The 20,744-nt window shown below is 45.6% G+C and overlaps 1 protein-coding gene across 1 annotated transcript in view; it reads left to right on the top strand.

Annotated features, from left to right (window-relative positions):
- Positions 1-20,299, top strand: part of LOC142261674 (uncharacterized) — a 107,117-nt gene extending 86,818 nt beyond the window's left edge. The window contains 1 exon segment of the mRNA XM_075332139.1: positions 19,266-20,299. Within this exon segment, the coding sequence (XP_075188254.1) occupies positions 19,266-20,206 (941 nt within the window). The 3' untranslated portion in view covers positions 20,207-20,299.
- The last annotated feature ends 445 nt before the right edge of the window (positions 20,300-20,744 follow it).

Below are 20,744 nucleotides of genomic sequence, written 5' to 3'. Positions count from 1 at the left end.
TATTATATATCTAGTGTGCGGCTCTGCAGGTGGAGGTAGGTGCAGGGTATTATATATCTAGTGTGCGGCTCTGCAGGTGGAGGTAGGTGCAGGGTATTATATATCTAGTGTGCGGCTCTGCAGGTGGAGGTAGGTGCAGGGTATTATATATCTAGTGTGCGGCTCTGCAGGTGGAGGTAGGTGCAGGGTATTATATATCTAGTGTGCGGCTCTGCAGGTGGAGGTAGGTGCAGGGTATTATATATCTAGTGTGCGGCTCTGCAGGTGGAGGTGTGTGGAGATTCCCTATTACTGGGGCAGGCGGCATTAACCCCTTCAGCTCTGAGACTTTCTTGGTGTTTTTCTCTCGCTGATTTCTATGAATCGTGAGGTTTTTTTCCTTTTCCTCTGATAGATACAAACGCCCCAACTATGAGAGGCCGGAAGTGAGGAAACCCGTCTGCCCTCAGTCCTCGGCCCCTTTCTGCCCTCAGTCCTCGGCCCCTTTCTGCCCTCAGTCCTCGGCCCCTTTCTGCCCTCGGTCCTCGGCCCCTTTCTGCCCTCGGTCCTCGGCCCCTTTCTGCCCTCGGTCCTCGGCCCCTTTCTGCCCCCCACAGTATAATGTTCCCCAGAATGTTCTCATTATATGTTTCCCCTTATTCTCTCCAGTAATTGTATTATTACAGCAGATTCTTTATGATGTTACATCGTCATCTTCTCCCCATTCAGGTCCCTACAATATCGTATCCTCTCAGTGGAGATCTTCTATATAAGAGAATTCTCCTGATTGCCCCGTGAAGGATGGATATGGACAGGGACAAGATGGCGGAGAGGATATTACACCTCACCCTAGAGATCCTCTTCCGGCTTACTGGAGAGGTGAGAGATTCTGATGACGTCACATTACATCATTCTTATCTATGGGAATAACAGATGGACAGAACTGGAGAGGTGAGGACTCTGGAAATGTCTGGAGTGAGATTTATTACTGTGTCTCTCCATAACCAGGATTACACAGTAGTGAAGAAGACCTCTAGTGAGCGCTGTCAGGCCCCTGTGCCTGAGGGATGTGGGAAGACCCCTGAGCCCAATCACGGGGCCTCCACCTCACCCCCCGATACATGAGGACATCAATGACCAGAAGATCCTAGAACTCACCTACAAGATGATTGAGCTGCTGACTGGAGAGGTGACACTGCTGGGAATGCTGGGACATTATACAGTAACGCTATGAAGGGATCGGAGGTGACGGTATCATTGTATGTGTCAGGTTCCTATAAGGTGTCAGGACGTCACCGTCTATTTCTCCATGGAGGAGTGGGAGTATTTAGAAGGACACAAAGATCTGTACAAGGACGTCATGATGGCGGTTCCCCAGCCCCTCACATCACCAGGTAATAGACAGGACTAAATACACACGGCCTATAATTATCTGTATGTAAGGAATGAATTCAGTCCCTGTATGTGTCTCCTCCAGGTCTATCCAGTAAGAGGACAACACCAGAGAGATGTCCCCGTCCTCTTCTCCCACAGGACTGTAAACAAGAAGCTCCCGATGTTCCTCAGGATCATCAGGTAGATGGAGAGAAGGGGCCATGAAATCTCCCTATGATGTGTAGACGGCTGTGAAGGTCTTGTGCTCAGTCTTGTTTTATCCTCCAGTATTATATGTGTTATACTTGTGTAATGAGAGCGGTGGAGATGGCAGGATTAGGAGAGATAAGAGCTTTGATGATTCCTTTTAGTCCTCGTTCACACTAATGTATTTTCAGTGCTGTCCATAAAATAACACAACGTCTCGTCCTCAGACCATTGTTATTGGATGTGGCGGTGCAGATGGGGATTCTTCTTTCTCACTGACAGAATCTGTGTGAGAATAATCCCAGCATCCTCTAGTGCCTTCCGTAAATCGGAGGAGACTCGTCCATTCAGGTCTGTGTCTGCACAAACCATCATATTCCCACCAGCTCCACCATACAGCAGACATTGTGTTACGGATACATTGCAGTTCTGTAATGGAGGAAGCTGTAAATGGTCTTGTAAATTATTAATAGCGGCTGTAAATACCGGATTGTATATGGACGACAAATAAGAAAAGACTTGTCCTAGTTTTCTGGATGAAGCTGTGATGATTCTTTATCCGGCCGTGTGATCCCGGCATTAGAGGCCATTACATCCCGGGAAGAGAGGATTTATCTAGAAAGTGTAAAATCTTTCCCTTCTGTGAATATTTCTGCCTCCGGTCACAGCCCGTCTGCCGGTATAACGGGCTCCGCACCACAAAACATCCAACTCATCAATTGTGGTGTTTTCTAAGGCAGTTTTTTTGTCTTCCCTTTATTATTTTTTTGTTCCAAATTCTTCAAAATTGTGCAAGAAAAACTATTCACACCCGGTGAACTTTTCCACATTTTTTCACATTACAGCCACAAAAAATGGATTTTTATTGTTTTTTTATGTGATAACATAAAATAGCAAACATTTGTGAAGTATAAAGGAAATTATACATGAATTTCTAAATATGTTAAGAAATATAACTCTGAAAATTGTGATGTGCATTAGTATTCAGCCCCCTAAGTGAATACTTTGCAGGACCTCCTTTCACTACAGTTGTTGCTGCCAGTCTCTTGGGGAGGTGTCTACCAGCTTTGCACATCTAGAGGTGACATTTTTGCCCTTTTTACTTTATAAAACAGCTCTATCTCAGGTAAATTGGAAGAAGGCGTCTGTGAAGAAATTTTCAATTCTTATGCTTTGTTTTTAAAAATGTCCACTCTTCCATAAAGGCTAAATTTATGGAGTTTATGACTTATAGTTGTCCTGTGGATTGATTCTCCCCCTGAGTTCTGGATCTCTCCTGCTTTTCCACTGACCATAGGCCTCTTGGCTGCTTCTCTATAATTAGTGCTCTCCTTGCTTGGGATGTTGGTTTAGGTGGATGGCCATGTCTGTAGTTTTGCAGTTGTGCTAAATGTGACAACTCAGCATCTGGAGATTTGTGTGAGGGGTGAACTGTTCTTAATTAGGCCGGATTGTTCCATCTATTGGCAAATCAAGAGAAGTTAGCCATTGTTTCATGTCAGACTGACCGGAGCCCTATTGTTTGTTAAATATAGATTGCCTTAGACTCTGTGACTACATCAATCAGGGGAAAATTATGCTGTCAGATTGAACTGAACCAATGAAAGAACAACCATCTCCCACCAATCCTGTAAGACACCTTACCCTGAAATGAGAACTGAGGGGTATTTAAGGGCTTTGCTCCTGTCACCACATTCATTCTGCAGGACTTCAGGCTAGGATTCACGGTTTCAGGTGCGGATCACAGATCTGCTTCACTGCTCAATGCTGAGCCCACAAATTCGTTTGGAGACCCAGGTTAGGACAATTCAGTTTCCTGGCTACATATCTTGCTGTGCTCCATCAGCTTTATAAGCTTGCTGCTATCTCCTCTCAGTGGGTGCTCATCAAAAGCGGGGTGCTGCTGGCTGGGATAGTTGGCCCAGGAAGCCCCAAAGTCACAAAGATTCTAATTCCATTCAAGCCAACGGATGGGTGAGACTCTGTCGCATGTACCATCTTGTGTTCTTGCTGGAAATGTACGATACGTGTTTGCCTGTTGGTGAAGCAATAACATCTTACCAATGTGTGGTTTCCTCACCCTGTGTTGTCTGAGTAGTATTCTGCCCACAAGGAAGGAGTGCAGGCGTTCATTGGGATGAGTCTTGGTCTGAGCAGTCTTTCTGAAGACAGCCAGGCCAGCAGATGACTGTACCCACTGATTTTCTTGTCTCCCCACTATACTCCTGTCATTTTTGGATGATGGATTGAAAACTGCTTAATGATATGTTCAAAGGGGCTGCGACCGCCGAGCCGCTCGGGTCCGTGCTCGTTCTGCTGGCGGTGGCTCGAGCCTCTCACAGACCCGGGGGTCACGTCTCCCTGCAAGGGAGGTTGGCGCTACACGCGGGGGATGCGGGAATTTGGTTTTGGGAAGGTGATTCGTGACGCCACCCACGGGTTGTGGTGATGGTGGACACCACCGCTGCGGTAGAGGTGAGGGACTCCCGGGAGCGGTGTAAGGGGTGCAGCTTTGGTGTTAACCCCTCCGTGGGTAGGGGCGGGGTGTCCCGGGTCCCGGTTGCGGGGAGATGGTGCAGGGCGCAGCGCTGCGGTGCCGGATGGTACTGTTGTACTCACGATTAAGGCACACAGAGTCACTGGTAAACCAAACGTAGTGATAGATGGGAGGCCCGCAGCTTGCTGCAGTTCACTAGGCAGGTTGGCAGGGTCCACCTTTCTCGTGCACCTAAGTGTAAGTGGACCACGGTGCCTAGGCACGGGTGGTCCGCTCCCCGGCGGGTTATGTCGAAGAAGCTCCTTTGTCCGCAGGCGCTGGCCCTCGGATCTCTAGCCTCTGACGGTGACTACTATCCAGTCAGGTTGGGCTGTTGCCGTCAATCAGGACTTTGGTGGGAAAAGTACCCAATGAGGTCCAGACCTCAATCAGTTAATTCGACTATGGTGGTGGCCTATAGCCTAGTCAGGGTCCGAGTACCCTTCCTGGTGCTCCGGTATACTGTTGGCTCCCCAGTTCGGTTCCGGCGGGCTCCAACCCAGTCCCGGTTCCTACGGTTCCACCGGTCGTGTTCCCGGTCTCCTGCAGGTGGCCCCTGCCGTCTGCCTGCCTGACTGTTTGGGGGTCCAAGGCTCCAACCCAAGCCCCGCGCAGAATGGTGTGTGTCGTGCTCCACTACTGTACCAAACTAATCTCCTCTTGAACTTCCTGCCTCAGGCCATTAGACTCCTCGGTGGGCGTGTCTTTCTGCCTGATTCCGCCCATCTGGTGTGCCTGTCTAACACTGAGGGAGGCAATCAGGACTTGTGTTTGACGGGTATTACCTTGCAAGTGTGGGGGTGTGTAAGTGGTGTATGTAGTGACCTGTGACCCCTGGGGTCCAGGGCGTCACACTCCCCCTTGGTTTAATGCAGACCGTCCGCGGGCTGCCCGTCCACACCGGTTTATTTTGTTGTTAAACTGCAAAAGATATAAAACATGTAAACATTCAAAAAGCAAGCATTTTGTCATTTCTTCCCTTACGGGAGGCACATTCTTGAACCGTTACAAACGGGAACATTTTTAATAACAAACAGAACAGGTCCATGTCCTTCCGCTTTCCCACCCAAGTAACCTAGACCTTGATGCTGCCTCTAAGAAACACGTAGCACCCCTTTTCCCCAGTCCGGAAAACGGGAACTGGCCCCAGGCCACCCAAGCGGGAACGGGTATGGTGTCTTGCACCCGGTCAGTCTTACAGGGGCCCCACATCTGAGGGGACCCCGGCCCCGGAGGATGGTCACCGGTTCGGGTGGTGACCGGACCCCAGCCTACTCTGCTGCAGGTCCTTCCTCCAACCAGCCTCTCCGGAGACTGGCAGTGCGGGAAGGGCATGGCGGGGGCAGGAAGGGACATTATTTACAAACCCAATAGTTTTTGGGTTGGCCTGCTAGTTCTCGGCCTTGTTCATGGCAGTTGCTCATGTAAAACAGGGGCAAGGTGACAAAGGTGACAACATCAGTCCCAACGGGGACGGGCACTTCATAGCTACCACAAACACTTGAAGGTCCCAACGGGGACTTGCTGATGGGTCCCAACGGGGACTTTCTTTCGTGACAACGGGAGGTCCGCTGCCCTACTCTTCATCGTGGGTAGGCGGCAGGGAGGCTCGGGCGTGCAGCTGAGCATCCATACACGCCTGTCTTACCCCCAAGGCCGGCACAGTGACCTGCGGCATCTGGGGTTCACAGGTCTCATTGCAAACGGGTCCAGCATCCTGCCGGGCCAGCAGGTCTGGGACGGCTGGATCCTGCAGGGGCGTGTTCCCCGAGGCGGGCCTCTCGTTCGCCTGCACCACGGCTGCCATCTCCTGTATCCCTTGCTTCCAGCTCACAGCCTGCCGCATCGATTCGACCCGTACCTGGATACAGAACTGCACCAACTATCTTTCCAGCCACGTCGCCATCCCTGGCGGCCACTGGCCCCGGGCCGCCCCAGCCTCAGCGTCTTGGGTGGGCGCTGCTCCCGCAGCCCACGCGGGAACTGTATCTTCTCCTTTTTTGCCGGCGGTATCCTCTGCGGGCAGGTCTCCTTGGGCTGGGGGCAGGCCGGGTCCCTCAGCCGCAGCAGCCGGTCCCTCAGGGACATAGGGGCGTGGGTCACCTACCCGTTCCTCAAGAATAGCCTCCACTTCGTACAACCGCGTAGCTGTAACCAGCTCCTCCACCTCAGCTGTCCATTGGTCCATCAGGCGGCGCAGTTCCGTTTGGCTGCGGCGACACAGCAGCATCGTCTGGGCCTCTAGCCACGCCGATGTTCCGGGCGCGGGCTCTTCGGGCTTACTAGAAGGGGCGGACATGTTGCTTGCTCGCCTTCCAGGAACAAGACGGGTGCAGGGTCCTGGCGTCCCCGCTTCCTATCCCCGGGATCACATGGGGAACTGCTCTTCACCCGTCCCCCCTTGTTTCTCTCCGGCACTGCCTTCTTTTGGGGGCGGGGTCTCACTTTCGCACCCTCACTGCTCGAGGAAGACGACTCGAGCGGGAATCTTTTGCACCCAAGATGGCGGATCTTCAAATTTTTCAGCGGGACGCCGCTGACGGGAACCACAAGGCGCACTTCTACTGGTGTGTAGACTGGATCGATCCTGTTCGTGACGCCAGAAGAGTCGATGTGTACAGCCCTGCTGCCTCGTCTGCGACCGCCGAGCCACTCTGGTCCGTGCTCGTTCTGCGGGCGGTGGCTCGAGCCTCTCACGGACCTGGGGGTCACGTCGCCCTGCAAGGGAGGTTGGCGCTACACGCGGGGGATGCGGGGATTTGGTTTTGGGATGGTGATTTGTGACGCCACCCACGGGTTGTGGTGATGGTGGACACCACCGCTGCGGTAGAGGTGAGGGACTCCCGGGAGCGGTGTAAGGGGTGCAGCTCTGGTGTTAACCCCTCCGTGGGTAGGGGCGGTGTGTCCCAGGGCCTGGTTGCGGGGAGATGGTGCAGGGCGCATCGGTGTGGTGCCGGATGGCACTGTTGTACTCACGATTAAGGCACACAGAGTCACTAGGAAACCAAACGTAGTGATAGACGGGAGGCCCGCAGCTGGCTGCAGTTCACTAGGCGGGTTGGCAGGGTCCACCTTTCTCGTGCACCTAAGTGTAAGTGGACCACGGTGCCTAGGCACGGGTGGTCCGCTCCCTGGCGGGTATGTCGAAGGAGCTCCTTTGTCCGCAGGTGCTGGCCCTCGGATCTCTGGCCTCTGGCGGTGGCTACTATCCAGTCAGGTTGGGCTGTTGCCGTCAATCGGGACTTTGGTGGGAAAGTACCCCATGAGGTCCGGACCTCAATCAGTTAATTCGACTATGGTGGTGGCCTATAGCCTAGTCAGGGTCTGAGTACCCTTCCTGGTGCTCCGGTATACTGTTGGCTGCCCGGTTCGGTTCCGGCGGGCTCCAACCCAGTCCCGGTACCTACAGTTCCACAGGTCGTATTCCTGGTCTCCTGCAGGCAGCCCCTGCCGTCTGCCTGCCTGACTGTTTGGGGGTCCTAGGCTCCAACCCAGGCTCCGTGCAGAACGGTGTGTGTCGCGCTTCACTACTGTACCAAACTCATCTCCTCTTGAACTTCCTGCCTCAGGCCAGCAGACTCCTCGGTGGGCGTGTCTTTCCGCCTGACTCCGCCCACCTGGTGTGCCTGTCTAACACTGAGGGAGGCAATCAGGACTTGTGTTTGACGGGTGTTACCTTCCTAGTGTGGGGGTGTGTAAGTGGTGTATGTAGTGACCTGTGACCCCTGGGGTCCAGGGCGTCACACTTGCTTTACTCCTCTCCACAACTTTTATCCCTCACCTGTCTGGTGGGTTCCTTGGTTTTCAAGATACTGTTTGATCCCTAATGTTCTGAAACAAAACTCGTGAAATCTTCACAAAATAGCTGTAGTTTATACTGAGAATAAATGATACAGGTGACTCAGTTTACTAATTATGTGACTTCTGGAGGCAATTGCTCACTCAGGTGCATCATACTACAAGGGACTGAATACAAATGCACGTCACAATATTAAGATTTATATTTTTAAATAGTTAGATTTATTTCTATCATTTCCTTTACACTTTACACTTCACAAATACTTGTTACTTAATTCTGGTACATCGCATAAAATCACAATAAAATACATTTACGTTTGTGGGAGTAACGTGAAAATAAGTGGAAACGTTCCGGGGGTGTGAATACCTTTTTTCTAGGCAAAATTCCCATCACAAAATCTAGTACTGATAACCTGCAATAATAAACTTTTCACGGAAGGCATCCAAGCCCGCCTTGAATTTTTGTAGTCTATCAAGAATTATCACATCATGTGTCAGAGAGTTCCATATTCTCACTGCTCTTACAGTAAATAATCATCTGTGATTATGATTGAACCTTGTCATGATTGCAGGCTTCAGTTGTAAAAAGCTTATAAGAAATATCTCAGTGATGCCCCTGATAAACTTGTACATTATAATAAAATCGCCCCGTAGCCTTTGTGTATCCAAAATAAATAACCCCAAGCTTACTAACCTGTCTTCCTATTGCAGACCTTCCATTACTTTAATGGTCGCTCTTCTCTGCACCCGCTCTAGTTCAGTTATGTCCTCCTCATTCACTGGAGCCCGAAATTGTGCAGAATATTGTAAGTGTGGCCGCACTAGTGACTTGTATAGAGGCAAAACTGTTCTTGTCCGGAGCATCTGTGCCTCGGTCACTGCATCTTATTATGTTATCTGCCTTGGCAGCAGCTTCCTGGCACTGGTTGGTTTTCTCGTCCAGCCAGATACCCACGTCTTTTTCAGTGTCACTTTTCCACAGTAACTATTTAAAAAAATTGTCGTTTAAGAATCAGCCGAAAAAATCTGGAAATCTAAACTCCTGCAAACATAAAAAAAACAAACAAAAACCCAACATATTAATATTATAAAATAGTCACGTGCCATACATGTGGGAGAAAAGCCGCTTCATAATATTATTGGATCGAGGTTCTTCATTTCAGTTAGTGCAGCCCCAAAACCATGAATTGTCTTCTTCTTCATGTCCTACATGTTAGTGTTATTTCTGCAGCCAGTGATCGGATATAAAGTCTCCAGTAATTATATTACTGTACAGGATTCTTTATGATGTTACATCGTCATCTTCTCCCCATTCAGGTCCCTACAATATCAGATTCTCTCAGTGGAGATCTTCTATATAAGAAAATTCTCCTGATTGCCCCATCAAAGATGGATATGGACAGGGACAAGATGGCGGAGAGGATACTACACCTCACCCTAGAGATCCTCTTCCGGCTTACTGGAGAGGTGAGAGATTCTGATGACGTCACATTACATCATTCTTATCTATGGGAATAACAGATGGACAGAACTGGAGAGGTGAGGACTCTGGAAATGTCTGGAGTGAGATTTATTACTGTGTCTCTCCATAACCAGGACTACACAGTAGTGAAGAAGACCTCTAGTGAGCGCTGTCAGGCCCCTGTGTCTGAGGGATGGGGAAGACCCCTGAGCCCAATCACGGGGCCTCCACCTCACCCCCCGATACATGAGGACATCAATGACCAGAAGATCCTAGAACTCACCTACAAGATGATTGAGCTGCTGACTGGAGAGGTGACACTGCTGGGAATGCTGGGACATTATACAGTAACGCTATGAAGGGATCGGGGGTGACGGTATCATTGTATGTGTCAGGTTCCTATAAGGTGTCAGGACGTCACCGTCTATTTCTCCATGGAGGAGTGGGAGTATTTAGAAGGACACAAAGATCTGTACAAGGACGTCATGATGGAGGTTCCCCAGCCCCTTACATCACCAGGTAATAGACAGGACTAAATACACACGGCCTATAATTATCTGTATGTAAGGAATGAATTCAGTCCCTGTATGTGTCTCCTCCAGGTCTATCCAGTAAGAGGACAACACCAGGGAGATGTCCCCGTCCTCTTCTCCCACAGGACTGTAACCAAGAAGATCCCGATGTTCCTCAGGATCATCAGGTAGATGGAGAGAAGGGGCCATGAAATCTCCCTATGATGTGTAGACGGCTGTGAAGGTCTTGTGCTCAGTCTTGTTTTATCCTCCAGTATTATATGTGTTATACTTGTGTAATGAGAGTGGTGGAGATGGCAGGATTAGAGCTGATCATAGATGGGACTTCTCCATCTGTCTGTGACTTTTACAATATTTGTTTCAGGGGGAAGATCTGCCCCATATTAATACTACAGAGACAAATGTGAGGGGTGATGAGCGGAGTAAAGAGGAGATTCCTACAGATAACCCAGGTGAGTAGTAACCACTAAATGCAGAGAAGTCACAGATTCTTCTCAGTCACCGGCTGTGGCTGCTTTATCAGGGTTGTAGTCCGGCCATATCAAATGGTCACCATTCTGCTGCTAGACAACCACATACTCCTCCACCGAAACTGTCCCCATTATTTTGTGCATTGGATTAGGCATTGGACGCCCTTCTGTTGGAGTGAGATCTATATCAGCCAGATCTTACAGGTAGGATCCATCCTATCCCCTGAAATTAGAAGATGCTAACCTTTAGCTGCCCATTTCTCTAATCTGCAAAACCAAATGAAAGTGTACGTAGAATGTTCAGACAACAGAAAATCATGGGAAGAAGAATCTAATCTGTATGGTGGACCCCTAAGAGAAAGCGGAGGGTAGTGATGCTGGGGACGTCCTAGAATCTTGTAATGGAATCCAGCTCACCCACGTCTGACCTCACCGCACCTCAGACACTGATCCGGCCCTGCCCTGGCCGCAGCAATGAGAAAATGAAGGAAAGCGATCCAGCTGAGTGACCAGGTGATTTATTCAGTGCAATACAGACATGGCATAGGCGTGGTTAACGCGTTTCTGGCTTAACGCCCTTAATCATAACCATGGCGTTAAGCCAGAAACGCGTTAACCACGCCCATGCCATGTCTGTATTGCACTGAATAAATCACCTGGTCACTCAGCTGCATCGCTTTCCTTCATTTTCTCGACGTCCTAGAATCTTGACATCTTATTGCTGAATCTTCCTTCTCTCTCTTCTGCTGAATGTGCTGATCTGGTGGTTACAAAGGTCCAGTCTTTGTTGACAAACTTATGTTTTATGACGAGACACCATTCCATGAGCAGTGAAATTCCTACTTTCCGGGAAATCGCAGTATATGTGAAATAGATCTGCAGCCTCTGAGTTACACATGGGACATAAAGAGAATTGAATATTTCCGATCTGTTGTTACTGATGAGACTCTATGATGACGAGAGGAGGAAGTAGCTAGAGGCAGAGGGAGGAACTTGAGGTTGAGGGAGAAGCTGGAAACAGGGAGGAGGGAGAGGGAGGAGCTAGAGGCAGAGCCCATCCCTCTTGTATCTATATAGTATCTCATCAAAATGGGAGAGGAACCCCCAGTGACTGCAAAAAGTTGACTCCAAATGGTGTCTGGTTGAGGAAATAAATGTTAGCAATATACACTATAAGGAAAATGTATCTACCGTCTGGATCAACTCGCGACTCCAAAATCTGGTGGGGAAGGGATTTGTGGAAAGCAATAGAAACACCCTTCGGTTTATTATTTGGGTTAGTAGAAAGGGAACAGACATTGTAGTATCTATTTGAATACTTGAACTAAAGAGGCCTGAAGGGGGCTTTACACGCTACGACATCGCTAGCAATTGCTAGCGATATCAAGCGTGAAAGCACCCGCCCCCGTCGTGTGTGCGATATCGTGTGATCGCTGCCGTAGCGAACATTATCGCTACGGCAGCATCACACGCACTTACCTGGTCGGTGGCGTCGCTGTGTGTGCCGAACAATCCCTCCCTCAAGGGGGAGGTGTGTTCGGCATCACAGTGACGTCACCGCAACGTCACTAAGCGGCCGGCCAATCAAAGCGGAGGGGCGGAGATGAGCGGAACATAACATCCCGTCCACCTCCTTCCTTCCGCATTGCCGGTGGACGCAGGTAAGGAGATGTTTGTCGGTCGCTGCTGCGGTGTCACACATAGCGATGTGTGCTGCCGCAGGAGCGACGAACAACATCGATAATCAACCATTACCGATTTTTGGTTTTAGGACGACCTCTCCATGGTAAACGATTTTCACCACTTTTGATGTCGCCTAAGATCGCTGGTAAGTGTCACACTCTGCGATATCATTAATGACTCCGGATGTGCGTCACTAACAACGTGACCCCGACGATAATTCATTAACGATATCGTAGCGTGTAAAGCCCCCTTTAAAATATGTTTCCTGAAGCATAGCTATTGAGACCCTTTGTATGTAGATAATATATCTGACTCCTTTTCAAAGGACTATTTACATTAGAATATGTAAATGTCACAATTAGAGAAAGGGAGGGAGAACGAATAACATAGGATATAGACAAACCTGGGGAGAAATGCGAAATTGGAGGAGACAAACTTCCATAGGCCACAGTAAACTATTAACTCCTAGCAGGAAAAATCTGGACCTTATGAACAGGTCCCACAATCTAAGTGGGGTTGAGGAAGCCAAGACAGGGATAGTCTCCACAAGAGACCCATATTACTCAAATATCCAAAATATGTATAGTATACCCACCAATATAGAGAGAATAAAGGTGAAAGAGAGAACGCAGAGAAAAAAAGGTAATAGGAGTAATAAAAAGGAAGTGATAATGATAGAGTAGGTGTGTAAAAAAAAACCAAAAAAACCCACAAATATATTCTGATACAATTTCTCAAACCAAACTCCTGGCCGCCATTTAAAGGCATCATTAATGACCAAATTGTAAATCTAGTGATGGTAATAAGTACAGATCAGTCATCGTGGAGAAGACCTCATGTCTCTAAGAGGCGCATCACTGAGGGATAAGCGTTGTGATTTTGGTGACAGCTCTGTTCAAAGGAGTTAGAGTATGAAGCGCCGGCCATTCTGGCAGATAGATCTGAGGCAAGTCAAAGGTAGAGAAGTTGGTCGGGAGGTCCCCCAAATTCTTGAATTCTGCGGAGCGGCCATCTTTTTTTGCAAAAAATTGAAATGAGAAAACCTCCAGTGGTAGGAGATCCCTTGGGTCTCGAAGTAACTGAGTGAGTGGTCATTAGGCTTTACGAAGTTGTAGTGTGCTCCTGGCCAGATCTGGGAGGATAACAATGTCATAGTCTTCCAGTTGTATATTCTATTTAGATCTTGCAGCTTTTGAAATAGTTTTCTTCTCCTTGTAAAAATGAATGCGGGAAACAACATCACGTGATCTTCAGGCCAAGGTGGATTTGGGCCCAATATCTCTGTGAATTATATCCATTTCCATACGTGAGTCCGCTTTCCTCTCAAGTAAATCATAGGATAAATTATTAATGGTTTTCTCCTGCATATGGGAAAAGATTTCTTCAGACAGGCCACAAATACAGAGATGGTTTAGTCTGTAACGGTTCTCTGTCATCTATAAATGTTAAGGGAAACTGTGGAAAGACAAGGCGCATATAGGGTCTTACCCGGTATAACACGTGGGGGTGAATGTTAGCAGGAACACTCACCTGGTAGGGTTGTGCCAGTCACAACTTTTTGAGAGCATATAAATAACGTGGGAGGCAGCGGTCCCGCAGCGAGGAGTAAATTCAGAAGGCAGGAGAAAAGGAGGTTTAAATACCGCGCCAAACCACAGGAGTCCAGATGATGTTAGTAAATAGCTTTTCTTTATTTTCACAGGTCTACGCGTTTCAGGGACATGTCCGTCCCCTTCCTCAGGACAATGTACAGAGAATACTATATCTATATAGATATATAATACTTATAGTATTCTCTGTACATTGTCCTGAGGAAGGGGACGGACATGTCCCTGAAACGCGTAGACCTGTGAAAATAAAGAAAAGGGATTTACTAACATCATCTGGACTCCTGTGGTTTGGCGCCGTATTTAAACCTGCTTTTCTCCTGCCTTCTTAATTTATCTATAAATGTTAAAAGGTCTGAGATCTGAGTGGTGTGTTCAGACATAAGATATTGGTCCGCTATTGTTAGATGTAAAGACGTTGTGTCAGACTCTAGGTCATCCACTCTGATTCCCAATGAGTCTCCTCAAGTCTATTAAACATGATCTCCAGGTCCTGCTTTGTGGGGATAGAGCACAGATGTTCTCTCCAATCCCACTCATCTCCTTCAAAGAGGATTGTGATTAACTACACAAGAACATGACACCTCCGCCATGATAAATCGCTAAGCTGTGCTTGGGTGATGGCTCTAAAATACAGTTACTCACATCTACAGGATCATCATGAATTCTATTACGTTTCTGACCCTAAGGAATTCAGATTACTGCACAATCGCTCCTGAAATGGTGGCACTAATACTTCCTCTACTTTTCTGGCCAAAACTCATAGTAGCGCCAATGGTCCATCTTAAATGAGTACAATTCTGATTTACTGGACTATGTTATCATTCTCTCTAAATGTCTAATGTCTTCAAGAAACTCATCTGACAAAATATTGGCCCCTACAATAGTTTGGATTGCCGAGAGCCCCCGAGCCACATACTGTAATTACTCCAGATGTGTCACCTCTAGTTACTAAATCACTGACGGTGAAGGCTGTCGGGGTGGAGGGCGATCATTTTAGTAGATGTGTTATTGTCTATAGTCACAGTTTTCTCTATAGTAGTTAGTACAAAGCCGCTCTTATTTCATGGCTTTCCACTGCAGCCAGTTTTCTGCTCCTATCCAGGCCCCATTTCTCCAATCTGACATCTGTCACTTTACATGAAAACACCTTTGTAATGCTTAAAGGGAAGGTATCGTGGTTTTTTATTTTTGTATTAAAAATAGTGATTATGAAATCAAGTATTTTTAATACAAAATTAAAATCGCAGCTTATTTAGTTTTTATTTAATTCTAATTTTATTGGAGGCACTGGGGGCTGCCATGCTGGATTTGCTGTGTGTGTAACGACAGTAACTCATTCCTTTATGGCAGCCCCTGTGCATAGACTCTGGTAGTCCGGCTCCGACCCCTAGGCTTATTACAGGAGAGCTCCCTGCTGTGACCTGGACGCGCCCCCTGGGCTGTCCAGATCACAGAAGAGCGAGGAAATCAGCGGCATCTTTCTGCAGCTCACAGCGGTCATGCTGTGTGCTGAACTTTTCCCCCTGTCACCCGATCGACCCGTGGGGAGTAGTGTAGCGCCCCTCCCCCACCGCCGATGCTACCGTCTCTGATAATACCCCCACGCTCTCCCCCATGGCCTGTCACCTGTCGGCCTGTGTGTGAGTAGTGTACGGCCCCCTCCCTCCTTCCTTGACCGCAGCGGGAGTGCTTGTGTGTGTGTCAGAGCATTTTCTGTGTGTGCTGGCAGAGCAATGTGTATGCGTGCTTGTGTGTGTGTGTGTGTGTGTCAGAGCATTTTCTGTGTGTGCTGGCAGAGCAATGTGTATGCATGCTTGTGTTGTGTGTGTCAGAGCATTTTGTGTTTGTGCTGGCAGAGCAATGTGTGTGCGTGCTTGTGTGTCAGAGCATTTTGTGCGTGTGCTGGCAGAACAATGTGTGTGCGTGCTTGTGTGTGTGTGTGTGTGTCGCAGAGCATTTTGTGTGCGTGCTTGTGTGTGTGTGTGGCAGAGCATTTTGCGTGTGTGCGCTGGCACAGCAATGTGGGTGAGCGTGCAGCACAGCATTGCTCCGCTCTACCCAGCCCCCGCTATTGCTGCCGCCCCTCCCCCCGCCGTTACCGTCTCTAATGACACCCCCTCCCTCCCCTCTACCCAGCCCCAGTGTGTGTGTGTGTGTGCCACTCTCATGTGTGTGCCACTCTCATGTGTGTGCCACTGCATCTGTGTGCCACTGCATCTGTGTGCCACTGCATCTGTGTGCCACTGCATGTGAGTACCTGTGTGTGTACCGGGGATACTGTCTGCTGAGCCGTGTATCTAATCCTATCCTGTGATACTGTCTGCACAGCTGTGTATCTAATCCTATCCTATGTGATACTCCTGCTGTCCTTGGTGACACTTTAAGGGTATGTGCGCACGTTGCTTTTTACCTGCTTTTTACCTGCTTTTTTGCTGCTTTTTCTTCTGCGCTGTTTAATGCCAAAATGGATGTGTTCTTCTATTCAAGCAAAGTCTATGGGAATTTGGTTTCTTGTTCACACTATGTTGTTCAAAATGCTGCCTTTTTGAGGCAGAACTTTGGTCAAAAACTCAGCTTTTCAAAGAAGCAACATGTCAATTGTTTTTGCCATTTGGGTTTTGCACTGCAAAGCTGAGTTTTTGACCAAAGTTCTGCCACAAAAAGGCAGCATTTTGAACAACATAGTGTGAACAAGAAACCCAAATTCCCATAGACTTTGCTTGAATAGAAGAACACATCCATTTTGGCATTAAACAGCGCAGAAGAAAAAGCAGCAAAAAAGCAGGTAAAAAGCAACGTGCGCACATACCCTAACTATAAATGCAAAAAGTTGCACACTGAAAAAAGCCAAAAATGTACTAGGAAAAATATGGCACTGCATTACTGCAAAAGAGAGATATTTAGTTTATGTATTGGCCAATGCATGTATGCCCGGAAACCAAACGGCAAGGTATATCTCTTTATTCCGGGAACCTAACTTAAATGCCACTATCTAGGTTAAAAACATCCATATCTGGGAAAAATGCCACTATTTGGACTACAAACCTCCATGTATGGGCAGCTAGGCTCCTGCTATAATGGTTATGAACAGCCAGGTCTAAGGGCGGAGTGCCCAGTCAGAAAGAGACTCACTAGAAATATCAAAAAACTGACCCGCACATCCAACAAATGTGAACAGGTACTAACTGAAAAAACATAGTGACTTTAAATGCAAACAGTTGCACACTGAAAAAGCCAATACATAAACTAAATATCTCTCTTTTGCAGTAATGCAGTGCCATATTTTTCCTAGTACATTTTTGGCTTTTTTCAGTGTGCAACTGTTTGCATTTATAGTCACTATGTTTTTTCAGTTAGCACCTGTTCACATTTGTTGGATGTGCGGGTCAGTTTTTTGATATTTCTTGGTGACACTTTAGACATTTCTGGTCACCAGGAAAATGGCTCTGCACTGTGTCCCTACATGTCATTCTCTGTTATCTGTTGTAAAAACTCAGATTAGGAGGGGGAGGCGTGCCATCACACACAGGAGAGCAGACTCCGCCCACTTTACTGCAGGCTGTAATCTGAGCTTTTTATACAGTGGAATTTCTGTAGGATTTCAGAAGCTGCTCCCCCTAGTGTTTAACAGTGGAAAATATCAAACTTTTTAATTTTTTTTTTTTTATATTTTGCACAATTAAAAAAAAAAAAAAATAATATATTTAAACAAAACATTTAAACATTATTACTTTTACATTTTTTCCAGTTATTATTATTTTTTTTTTTTGACGATACCTTCCCTTTAATCTGATCCCAGTGTCAGATTTTTTTTGTGACACATTGTAAGTTCTTATTTGTAATTTAAAATTGATTTGTTCACAAAATCCTAGAAGGAAGAGAGGCAACTGGAATGGAGAGCTGGGACATGAAAAGGGGGGGTGCCAGTAACAAGAGCCATAATGGTACAGTCCACCAAATCCTAGAAGGAAGAGAGGCACTCACCCAAAATAAACTGCAGTGTCCTTAATTTCATGTAGACATACGAGGGTAGGGAAAGGATGCAAGAAGCGAGGATAATGGCTGCCGTTTCGCGCTTAGAATAGCGCTTCTACGGGTCCACCTGTTACCAGCACCTCCCACATCCGTAAATGTGAAAACAGGTGACAGCGATAATTACTATCAACTGCAAATACGAAAAAGTGAAAAAAAAGGTTAAAAAAAAATCCATACTAAAAACAATACAATGTAACAATCGGAAATATAAATACAGGGGCACCATATCAGAGAAGATGATTAATAATAGGGCATACAAAATAATTCATATCAGTTAAATTAGGAAAGTTATGATCAAATCAAAGAAAAATTGACATTTCATTTTTGTTTTCCATTCAAGCCTAAAGTGCCTTTAGGTCAATTATCCAGAATTATAGATTATAAATTAATTTGTTTCCTGTTCACTAAAAAAAAAAAAAAAAGTAGTCTGAATTTCGCTTCAAACATTGCATTTGGATGTTCTTAAAACAAAATAGTGATACCACAACATATAGTCAATAAATAGCATTTACCGTATTCTGCTTTAGCTTAAATTACCATTTTTGACTCCAGAGGCAGTCTCTGGAAATTAGCAAAGAGTGGATGTTTTAGAGGGAAAATTACAAATACGCCATTATACTGCCCAATACATAGCACCCAGCTTGGTCTCCAGGAAACACACACCGTAAATGTTTGTGGGTTCTTCCCTGTGGCAGTGCCAAACATGGATAGTAACAGTGTTGGGGCCACTACAACGCTGAGAAGAATTAAGGACATTTGGCTTTGGGATTTTCTTTGATTGAATGATGGAGCCATATTGCTTTTCAAGAGTTTTTCAGCTAGAACTAATGTGGAAACCCTCCATTTTTCCACTGACAGAGTAGAAGGTTTTTGGTATAATTTTGGCCAGAAAACATTATTTGGTGGATTATTATTCAAATATTTGGGATGCAAAATGAACAAAGAACGTTGAACATCATGGTCTACTGGTTCCTGCTCTGACGTCTACTGTTAGATTATGAACATTTTTTATTTCAGTAAATATTCTAATTATAGATTGCTACATAACTTGTAATTTCTTTAGCTATTTCATAAATCGTATCCTTTCATTTCTATATATATATTAATAAAAATATTTTTTATTCTTGGCAGATGACTGTACCAGGAGATCAGAGGCACAGCTGATATGTTCAGTTTTTAAATCAAATGACCTTGATATCACTCAAGATATAACTGATGCGAATGCCATTGCTCCAGATATAGCATCATCTCTTCAAAGCAAAGATATATCCTCTCATTCTTTTGAACAGGTCCTACATTCTGATTTATCACAGACTTTTAAGAAAAATAAAAGTCTCAAAACAAGCATTCAAAATATAAATGCTCTTACAGTAAAAACATCATATTCAACTTTAGAATCTGAAAAAATACTTAAAAAAATTCACACAGGGAAGAAAAGAGTTTCTTCAGAGTCTTTTAGTAACCATCTTATTCTACACCAGAGAACTCACACAGGGCAGAAGCCTTTTTCATGTTTAGAATGTGGGAAATGTTTTGCACATAAACAATATTTTGTTACACATCAGAGAACTCACAGAGGGGAGAAGCCATTTTCATGTTCAGAATGTGGGAAATGTTATGCACGGAAATCACATCTTATTATACACCAGAGAACTCACACAGGGGAGAAGCCATTTTCATGTTTAGAATGTGGGAAATGTTTTGCACATAAACAACATTTTGTTACACATCAGAGAACTCACACAGGGGAGAAGCCATTTTCATGTTTAGAATGTGGGAATTATTTTACACATAAACAACATTTTGTTACACATCAGAGAACTCACACAGGGGAGAAGCCATTTTCATGTTCAGAATGTGGGAAATGTTATGCACGAAAATCACATCTTATTATACACCAGAGAACTCACACGGGGGAGAAGCCTTTTTCATGTTCAGAATGTGGGAAATGTTTTGCACATAAATCTCATTTTGTTAGACATCAGAGAACTCACACAGAGGAGAAGCCATTTTCATGTTCAGAATGTGGGAAATGTTTTACACAAAAATCACTGCTTGTTATACATCAGAGAAATCACACAGGGGAGAAGCCATATTCATGCTTAGAATGTGGGAAATGTTTTGCACATAAACAATATTTTGTTACACATCAGAGAACTCACACAGGGGAGAAGCCATTTTCATGTTTAGAATGTGGGAATTATTTTACACATAAACAACATTTTGTTACACATCAGAGAACTCACACAGGGGAGAAGCCATATTCATGTTCAGAATGTGGGAAATGTTTTACACAGAAATCACATCTTATTATACACCAGAGAACTCACACAGGGGAGAAGCCATTTTCATGTTCAGAATGTGGGAAATGTTTTACACAGAAATCAATTCTTGTTAAACATCAGAGAACTCACACAGGGGAGAAGCCATATTCCTGTTCTGAATGTGGGAAATGTTTTATCCAAAAATCACATCTTGTTAGACACCAGAGAAATCACACAGAGAAGTATTTTTCATGATAGAATGTGGGAAATATTTTGCATTAAAAATAAGGGACCATGTAAAAGGCGCACATACGCCAAAACGCGTAGTCCAAGACTACTACCCTATCCGACAGACCATTTTTTGCCCCATGTGTGGATCTATTTTTAATGGAATTATCTAATAAAATTTTCTTTGCAAGAATATTTTAAGAAAATCATCTCTGTCTTGGAATTTGTCTGCTGGAGTTTTTTGGATAGATATTTCTATATTACATTAAAAATGCAATCTTTTTAAACATCCCATATATCACACGGGTGGAAGCCATTATCATACCTAGAAGTTTTAGAAATGTTTTACTTTAAAATGTATAATTTGTTGAGCATTAAGAAAAATTCAGACAGATGCAATATACAGGTGCATCTCAATAACTTAGAATGTCATCAAAAAGTTAATTTATTTCAGTAATTCAATACAAAAAGTGAAACATTTATATAGAGTCATTACAAACATGTTTATATATTTCAATTGTGTATTTCTGTTTAATATTGTTGGTTATGGCTTACAGCCAATGAA

This window comes from Anomaloglossus baeobatrachus, unplaced genomic scaffold, assembly GCF_048569485.1.
Source record: "Anomaloglossus baeobatrachus isolate aAnoBae1 unplaced genomic scaffold, aAnoBae1.hap1 Scaffold_2378, whole genome shotgun sequence".
Taxonomy (NCBI): domain Eukaryota; kingdom Metazoa; phylum Chordata; class Amphibia; order Anura; family Aromobatidae; genus Anomaloglossus; species Anomaloglossus baeobatrachus.
The sequence above is the reverse complement of the archived record's forward strand: the minus strand, read 5'-3'. Positions and strand labels throughout refer to the sequence as shown.